General features: G+C 36.8%; 1 protein-coding gene across 2 annotated transcripts; it reads right to left on the bottom strand.

The window, feature by feature from the left end:
• Positions 1–330: 330 nt before the first annotated feature.
• On the bottom strand, positions 331–4,357 carry LOC149242463 (uncharacterized). Of its 2 annotated transcripts, none has more exons than XM_089367690.1 (10): positions 4,177–4,357; positions 3,895–4,051; positions 3,556–3,727; positions 3,110–3,165; positions 2,823–2,995; positions 1,921–2,129; positions 1,706–1,805; positions 1,555–1,613; positions 1,175–1,425; positions 331–886 (listed from the first exon to the last, which is right to left on the bottom strand). In XM_089367690.1, exons 7-10 carry the CDS (start codon positions 1,706–1,708, stop codon positions 723–725), a joined length of 477 nt encoding a protein of 158 aa, XP_089223816.1. In that variant the 5' UTR covers positions 1,709–1,805; positions 1,921–2,129; positions 2,823–2,995; positions 3,110–3,165; positions 3,556–3,727; positions 3,895–4,051; positions 4,177–4,357; the 3' UTR covers positions 331–722. The 2 variants fall into 2 exon arrangements, with proteins under 2 accessions (XP_089223816.1, XP_089223815.1); XM_089367689.1 differs by having other exon boundaries at positions 3,922–4,051.
• Positions 4,358–9,422: the final 5,065 nt, after the last annotated feature.

The raw sequence follows: 9,422 nt of genomic DNA, 5'->3' as shown, positions 1-9,422 counted from the left end.
TTATTTAATTTCTTGTTTTAATTGTATTTAGTGAATTTTATTCGTTGAAAGGATTATTTTAGTAAATGACATAGCCCAAAAAAATAGAAATAAAAAGTATTCATATTAGTTCAAGTAGTTCTACAATATTTCAAAACCTTAACATGAGATTGCTAATGTTTAAATTTAAAAAAATCACCACAAAAGATTAGTTATTTGTAAAAAAGATAATAAAACAATTTTTTTTCTAAAGTAACTAATAAACACCATTGGATTTAAAGTACACTTAGATCGATCTCTTATACACTTCTATAAAATTTACATGTTTCCTAGCAATAAATAGGAGTTGAATCAAAGGTCAAAACTCATCTTATATTATCAATTGAGAGAAATATATCCTAGATAAACACATTAAAGGAAACACCCTAAATTATGATAGTTTGGTTTTAACATGGATTTGAATTTGTAAAACTGAATTGAACTGCACTGTTGGAAGAGGAAATTTATTCTTTCATTAAGGCCTACTCAGCTCAGTCACTGTGAACGAAACCAGGAAACTATTTTATCTGACTGCACACCACACAACGACTGAACTCATCTTCCTACTTTCAAAATGTTGGAGCTGTCGTCACCCCAGTCCATTATGGAGCAGGCCTGCAAATCTTTACTTTCAATAACAATGTCCCCTGGAGTTGAAATAGAAGCCTTGTCCTCCTGCAGTTTGCTAGCCTGTTTCAGCTCCCCTACCACCTCACTCGCGCTGGACCTAGAAGACGGCTCAGCACGAACACATCTAATCGCCACTTCTGCAACACGAGTGATGGATTCCATCTAATAATTTCCTTGCAACCTTTTGTAATGATTTCTGCCATCACGCCGCGAAAATTTGCAGCTGAAACGGTGTCCCCTGTCAATATAAATATGCCAGTTATTATTGTTATGAGGCAGAAGATGCATTACAATACTCTAAGAATATTTCAGATTGTTCAATTGTTCAGATTTAAGAATATTTCCGAAATCTGTAAGTTCTGCTGCATGCTTAGAATTTTGGATCAGAGGCATTCCCCGGTTAATGAGGTTTACTTCCTGTACATGTAAATCTATGGGTTTTCGAACACATTATTTTCAATAAAACCACACCAAAACTATACGCATCACTTTTTCTCCATCTACATTTGTGTGTTGAAATACTTACCAAATGAAACTGCTATGTGGTATTTAATTGCATTCCAATGTTGCAAAGAGAGTGCATATACTCTGGATCCAGGTATCCTGCCTTTCCCTTCACAGTAGTTGTGACATGAGAATCCTCCCAATCTATTGTCATTCTTGACAGACAAATATTGGCCAATTTTCCTTTCATATTGCTGTCCAAAACGATGTTGGAGGTCTTGACATCTCTGTGAATTATCCTTGGTCTGCAACCCTGATGCAGGTAGTCCAGTCCTTCAAATAGAAATATGTTTAGCCATAATTTGTCTTTTGTAAGACATAAGTAGATATTTAGTTGTTTTTACGGCAAGAAGTTTATACTGATCTGAAAAATCCATTGTACATCATGATAAGAGGACTTACCCTGAGCTGCATCTAAAACTATTTTGACTCTTGTTTCTTGCTGAGCCCTGCACTAGAACCTGATAAAGAAAATAAGAACCAAATGGGTGTTGGTTACTTTCTTTATTCCATTAACGATTCCAACAAATGATCTCTGTTAGATATATTTTACCATAGAGGTGTCCTTAGATAAGCATAAGTTCTCTGGATTCCTTACAGTATCCCAGTAAAGATACCAAGTTCCTATGGTTGACTCTGGAAAGAAGATCAACCTGTTTATCAAAGTGATTATGTTAGTGTTATATACGAAGAAGTATAACAGTGTCATAATAATGAAGTGGGCTTACATCAAATTCAAATTAAATGATTTGAAAACCTTAAAATTACCTCGTTTAAAATCCCTTGAGCTCCTTGCTTGGAGAACAATGAAAGCAATTTAACTGCTATATCCTTTCCTTCAGGTAATTTACCAAAGAACACTGATTCAAATCCCCCTTCTCGAATCTTCTCACTAAAGTTTTCTGTGGCTACCTTCAGCTCATATAGAGTGAACGCACGAGGCTTTGATACTTTCAGCACTATTGTCATCAAGTAGTCTGCAATCCAATCATTTCACGTAATAAACACATAGTCTCATGAAGAAGATTAAAAAAAAATGATAATGACATTATTCACAGGAATAGGCATTATATAACAGACAGTACTTATCTTTTCTCTAAATCAATGGATGAGAATCCTTGGTAATTAGCAATTGATGAGAGTCCCTAGTAATTAATAAAAAATATATGTCAATGTATTTCAAAAATTCATTGTATTGAGTGAGCTTAGTCTACCAGATGTTTTGGTTTGCTTTCATACCACTGCTTCTAGCTACCACACCTGCTTCCCTTCTGAATTTTTTGCGATAGATACTTAGCGTCATTAGAATTCCATTTAATATTTTTTTGTTTTTACTGTAAGGGGTGAAACCACTTATAGGAATTTGAACTAATAGCAATGCACCTATTCACCATTAGTCTAAAACCTAGTCATCCAATTCCACCCATATTACTCCAAAGACAACACTCATTTTGTTTTTATTTGAATTTGGCAGGATGCATTCCCCTTATGCATACATAGGTAGGGATTCCCATAGCGGCTGCAACACACCAAAGAAAGCGCCCTTCCATTATGAATACTACTAGGCTTCGTATTTTTGTAAATGGCAATCCTAGTATACAGCGCGCAATATAAAAAGATATATTTAATTTCAAAATAAATTGAAGCAATATGAAATAGGATGTGATTACGTGAGTTTTAATGAACGCTTGCAGAGAAGTTGCCCGGGAAGTACGCCACTGAAATTATTGTTCTGTGCGTAAGATATTAAAAAACACCGATCTACGCTGGAACACTGCCACTTAATTCCAGTTCAGATAACCAGTCTGGAACACTGCCAATTAGGCTGTTGTTATGCAGATGTCTGCGCAAGAAAGCAAAGTAAATGGCTGCTAAATATGGGGCAAAGTGACGATGCATCATGAATCAGCTCAATATTAGAAAACATGTAAATTTTTATGTTTGAGGAAAAACTTACACTCTCTCCAACATAGTTAAACTGGGGAAATTTGGTGATTATTCTCAAGAAATTACCTGTCAATTTCAACCGGAATTGGTTAATGCAGCCACAGTGGAATTTTCTAAAACAAATGATTTTCCTTTTATAAACCGCACCATCCATTTCGATAACAAATTAATAATGGTGCTGGAGAGTTATGTTCTTCAACAGTTTGAACCATCTTCATATCAAAGTAAACAAAACTATATGGAACAGTTTGAACCATCTTCATATCAAAGTAAACAAAACTATATGGAAAAATTATTTATAGTGAATTTATTGGAGTAATTTGGATAAGGCCTAGATTCTAAAAATAGTGTTATTCTTCTGGCCTGGATCAAAGATCCCAAAGATTTATGACAATATCATAATGGGTTAAATATCCCAGAGATTTATGACAATGGATAAAAAATCCCAAAATTTACCTTTTCTTGAAACCTTATCAGCATTGTTCCTGGCTTAGCCTCTGCATACATAAAGGGATCTCCGAGGATCTCAACTCGATCACATTGATAAAGGGATCATCAGTCTCCGAGGTTCTGATCAAGCAAATACACAGCAATGCCCCAGAACTAACCAAGATTCCTTCAAAATTATCTGGAGAATATCGATTTGTGATTGTTAAGTTTTGCGTATGCAACATACCCAATGTCTCAATAGAGTAAGAAAAGCTTGGCAAGTGTTGGAATCCACTGTAATTTCCAGGAAAAGACCAGGCCACAGGAACCTCATAACAAGACTTGTCGAGAGGCTTTGGGAAAAACCTGAGATTATTCAAGTAAGAACCGAACCTTTGTTCAGCTGCGTTCCCTATCTCTACTGTCTGCCCGACGTCTATGTAATTAGCATCATTGACCCATGTTATATTGTTGTCGCCTCTGTGTTTTGTTTTCCCTCCGCAATTGATGTTCTAAAATCCACCTACAATGCCAGGAATGAAGAGGTTAATTTATTTGTAAATGAAAGGAAAAATACAAAAATATGCTTCTTTACCAATAAAATCATCCCAAACAACAACAGGACGACAATCCAAATGGTCCATTTACCAGAGCCTATTTTGTCCATGGCTGCCTGAAAAGCTCGTCTGAACAATAGATCTGAAGCAGAGATGCCACTTACATATAAAAGTGGATCCCGTCTGAAGCGCTTCTATCCTTTTGGGTCTCTGTATCGCCATTTATACACTTCTACTCAGCACTGGTGCGTTCAGAAAACGGCAAAGACCCTGTGCTCTAACGCTGTTAGACGTTCAAAAGGCGGCAAAGCCCTGTACTCAAGCGTTTAAAAGACGGCAAAATATTTAATTTAATTTTTTATTACTTTTAAAAAATAAGTATGTTTTTATTTTCTATTACGCGTAAAAATTAAATATGATGGTGATTTTTACTGCCTATTAAAAAATTGATTAAAATGTGCAAAACAAAAATTATCACAATCTTTTTCTCTAAAGTATCATTGTGTTTTTGAGTTATAAAGTAAATTTTGATGGATTTGGTTGAGCTTAAATTGATATATTTATATAAATTAAATGATTGAAAAATGTTGATATATATAAATTTATTTTAGATATCTAAATATAAATTTTAAAAAATAAAAAGAGTTTATTTAACGTTATTAAAAATTTTAATCCGTCAATGAATACATCAAAGATATTTGAATCAAAATTTAGATTTCACTGTTTTCCTATATTCTCTTTCCAAAAAATACAATCAAGGTTCATGGATGTCCATGCTCTTGTTAAGCCTTCAATTAGCTAAAGAAATAGGCATTCCTAGGATCACAAATTCTCTCTTAACGATTCAATAAAGAAACCAACAACATGGTTGAGATGTACAGGCTCTTGTTAAGCGTTCAATTAGCTAAGGAAAGAGGCATTCCCAAGGTCACAAATATATGACACTATGATAGCTATTCAACTTTTGCACGATGGATCAAATCCGAAGGCCAACAATTTAAATCTCCTCCTTCTCAAAATCGGGAGTATCTTAGACACCTTCTTGAATAAAGGCTTCTTCCACATCCTAAGGAACCAAAATTCTGAGGGAGATAAGCAGGTCAACCATGCTTGTCGATTGGAGAAGGGGCAAATTGAAATTAATGGACAAATGGGATGGAGATAAGGGGAAAATTGAAATTAATGGACAAATGGGATGGAGATCTATACCTAAACATCAGCTATGAGAAAGACATGCTCCCTACCTCCTAAGTTTAAAGACAAAACTAGAGCAAGTTGGGAAGCATTGATTTAGATATCCATACCAATGGTTTAACTACACCCATTAACCAAAAAATGCATGCGGATCAATCTGGATGTATGAAAGAGGTATCTTCAGCGAGATGTTAGGTGACCAGCATGCAAGCCATGAGCCCCCTCATCCTTACCTCAGGTGGATTTGATCAGACATATATGGTTTTAATATCCCTCCTGCAAGCAAGGCCCATCTATGGAAATCGACTTGGGAGAATTAATGCTTATCCTTGAGGATATGATGGATCCCGCATAGGATGTACCAGGCACAAACTCTTCGTTCATAGAGGTTGGTAGTTGTTCATTTATAGAAATATTTTTCTTCTCGAAGCGAGGAGGTCTTTGGATCAATGTGAGTTTTCGATATTGCCCTCTCCCTACTCTCTGGTCGCCCGTAAGCCTGAAGAATTCAAGCAACGACATGGGGCTTCGTAGGGGCTTCAATATTTCATGGCCTACAACTTTGTCTATTTGGAAACTAATGTTTTTCTTAGGACCTCCCCCCTTTATGTCGATTATTCAAGCATTCTAGTCCATTGAATGGGTGTTTCTTGATGGCGGGGTCCACAATCAACCTCTCACCTTGTAGAAGGAGTTGCCTCTAGATGAATTGAAGTTTTGTGCCCCTCTTGTTGCATGTAATTGGGAGAGTGACAGAGTGGGTGATGGGCCTCAACAACAATCTTTGGTTCAATCAGCTCTAGCATTTCATGTGCACTACATGTATAACTACAAAACCACTCTAGTCACTCTTAATATTCATTCTCTAGGGCGCTAGCCTGAAATCCTCTACCAGCAATTCCGTGGTCTTCCCTTTTGTTGCAATACCACTTATTGTCTTGCAAATCATTCTTGGAAATTGGAGTTTGGTTCCACTGGTTTTAGGGGTCAGGATTTTCTGCTTACGAGATATTAGTTTCAAATGGACAATTACAGTCACAAAGAGGAAAGTGAGGACACCCTAAAGGGCTTGGATCTGTTCCCTCTTTGTCCTCATCCCCTTGTCAATGCACACTTTGATTATCACACTCTTCATCAACATTTTCTCCAACATTCACAAATGATTCTAGATCGGTTCGAAGGAATGTGGAGGCTTCAAGATCATACTAACATGCAGAATGATGAAATTGACTCTCTCCATAGCCAATTGGTTGACCTTTCCTCCTCACGACATGCAACAAGTCAGCATAGCTCTAGAAGAAATTCAAGTGAAAATCAATCTGAAGCAATGTCAATAGACTCCCCCCTGTTGAATGACAATGTTTTGTAAAGTTGTTCTCCTTTGTGGCTAATTTTGTCAGTGAAATAGTTACAAGTTTGTTAGTAGTATGTATGTGACTGGTAGTCAGTATATAGAAGATTATGGTTCTCATATTTTGTTTACTTTTGAGGAAGAACCAGCTCTCAGAACTAATCGTAAATCTATCAGGCTTTTGGTTGCGTTATAGGCACATATTTTATAAAATAGTACTCATCACTATCAAGAAATAAAAATATACCTTTAATGGAGATCATTTACTTCAATTTTATATAAAATATTAAAACCTCGCCCTTGCCTTTCTTCTATTATTTAATAAATGTATCAACTTTAGTGAAAATATTCTACTTTAATTCTATGTAGAAAAATAAAACCAAACCTCACCTTACTGGTAGGAATTGTTTCATTATAACATTTATCATATTACAACCTTTCTAACTCTTTTGACACTAAATATGTAAAGTTAGTGTTACATATTTGGGTAGTCGTCAAACCTTTCACACTTGTCACACTTGTTTATTTCACCTTTGTTGAGAGGGTATCTTGGTCATTCCATACTGGTGTCCCAAGTTAATTTACTATTAGCTTTCTATGTATTTTTTCCTCGAGGAAAAATCACAATTTTCTATTAATTGAGAAAATTACATGTTGTAGATGCCTAACATGCATATGCAGAAAGTTAGGCCGTAGCCTTCAAAATATAAATATGTCTGTACAATATTACCCAAAGGGGTTTACAGTAGTTGTTCAAAAAATAGATATATACAATGATATATAGAGCATAAGGTTATGATAGTATCTGCAAAAAATATAACTGCAATTTGGGCCTATCAACCCTCTGTATAACATGTTCTATATATGGTCGGTGGTAATACTGGTAATGTTCTGCCTCTCGTTTCTCTTGAATTAGCCAAAGACCCCTGGGCTAGATCGCGACCTCCTTGGATAAATGGTCGGCAATCTGATTACGTTCCCTGTAAATGTGGTGACAAGAAATATAATCAAAATTTGATTTTAATAGCATGGCTTCATCCAATATATTGTTGAGTGAGTGTACATGACATGTAGATGTATTATTAAACCAGTTTATAATGATTTTGGAATCCCCATATAACTGTAGGTGTCTGCAATCATGTGCCAATGCAAAATGAAGCAAATGTCTAAGGGCAATTCCAGTTATGAAGTCTTTTTTCCACCTTGGACACAAGCCAAATCCAATCCGCAATTTGTAGCTATGAGGTTTGATGCGGAAACCAAGGTATTTAAGGCCATCTTCCAGTTGATGTCTCTGAAAAGGGAATTTCTGAAGGGTGATCCGAATTTCCTGTGGGGATCATTCTGAGAAGGAGATTGTGGATTTTATCCAATTAGATTCCATGTCGGTTGCAGTGGAGAAAAGCAGCAAGATATCATAAAAAAACAGTGAAAACATGAATACCCCCATTGAGGAAGATGAGGACATCATCAACAAATAGTAGATGCGATATGATGCAGTGATTTGTTATCTTAAGACTGAGTGGTCGCCCATCTCTTCTTTCCTGCAATATTAATCTTCTCAGACCTTCCATTACAAGGAGAAAGAGGAGTGGAGAAAGAGGACATCCTTGTTTGAGGCCTCGCTCAACATGAAAGAAATTGGAGGTTGAACCATTAATAAGAACGCTGAAGGACACAGTAGTAATGCAGCACATAATCCAATGAATGAAAGTGAGGGGGAAGCCTAAATGAGTGAGGAGCATTCTTATGTATAACCAACTAACACGATCAAATGCCTTGGAGAGGTCGATCTTGAGGATGGCTCATTTTAATTGCCTCATCTTAATGGAGTGGAGTACCTCCTGCGCAGTACCAATGGCCTCATGTATTTGTCGCGTATGCAGAAAAGTAAATTGCTGGGAAGAAATGTGGGCAGATAGGATGGGCTTTAATCTGTTGGCAATGATTTTGGCAATAATCTTGTAGAGACAGTTGCAGAGGGAGATAGGCTTGAAATCATTGAAAGAAATTGGGGAGTCCACTTTGGGGATGAGTGCAATGAAGGTGGAGTTGATAGCCTCGTACATAAGACTAGATGTCCTACACTCCTCCACAACCTTAAGAAGGTCCTGACTAATGGTCTCAAAAAATGCCAAATAAAATTCAATAGACCATCCATCCGGGCCAGCGCTTTTATCCTTTTTGAACCATTTAAGTGTACTTTCCAGTTCCTCCATGGATACAGGTTTAAGAAGGTTTGCAGTTGCATCTTGGTCTACAAATCGAGGGAAAAGTTTGGCAATTCAAACAATTTCAGCAAGTGTGGCCCCAAGAGGAGCCTTGAATAGCTGTTGGAAGTTAGTCGTACCGAGATGAGCTAGTTGGTGGAAGGTATGTGCAGGTTGTCCATCCTCACTAGGCATCTGCTAGATAGTGTTACTAGCTCGTCTCCCTTTCGCATAATTGTGGAAAAATCTGGTATTGTCATCCCCAGCTTATAACCAGACATCCCTACTCCGAAGGCGCCATGTCTCCTCATGTTATTTAAGAATTTTGGTCCGCTGAGCCTCTAGGCCAGTGAGAATATTTTTAGCTTCATCAGTGGAGAAACCCCTCCCCTACTCGTCCAAAATTTTAGCCAGCTTGTCTTCGATGAGTCGAAGAGTCTCTTCATCCTGGTATTGTTTGTTGTTTGCCCATTGAATAAATAAACTCTTAAGTTCAATAAGGTTGTGACAAAAGACTTATGATATGGACCTCCATTGTGCAGGTGGATTTGTTCACCAATAATCATTAACCAAAGTGTTATG

The sequence above is a fragment of the Pinus tabuliformis genome, chromosome 8, assembly GCF_031772625.1.
Source record: "Pinus tabuliformis cultivar Carrire ecotype Pingquan chromosome 8, CPIR1, whole genome shotgun sequence".
NCBI classification, from domain to species: Eukaryota; Viridiplantae; Streptophyta; class Pinopsida; order Pinales; family Pinaceae; genus Pinus; species Pinus tabuliformis.
This window is presented reverse-complemented; position numbering and strand designations above follow the sequence as displayed.

Excerpts from the sequence above, each read along its gene's own strand:
- LOC149242463 (XM_089367690.1), bottom strand. Across the intron at positions 1,426-1,554 it reads AGTTTTAGATGCAGCTCAGG|GACTGGACTACCTGCATCAG; the intron begins GTAAGTCCTCTT and ends TTCTATTTGAAG. Across the intron at positions 887-1,174 it reads CCACATAGCAGTTTCATTTG|GGGACACCGTTTCAGCTGCA; the intron begins GTAAGTATTTCA and ends TTATATTGACAG.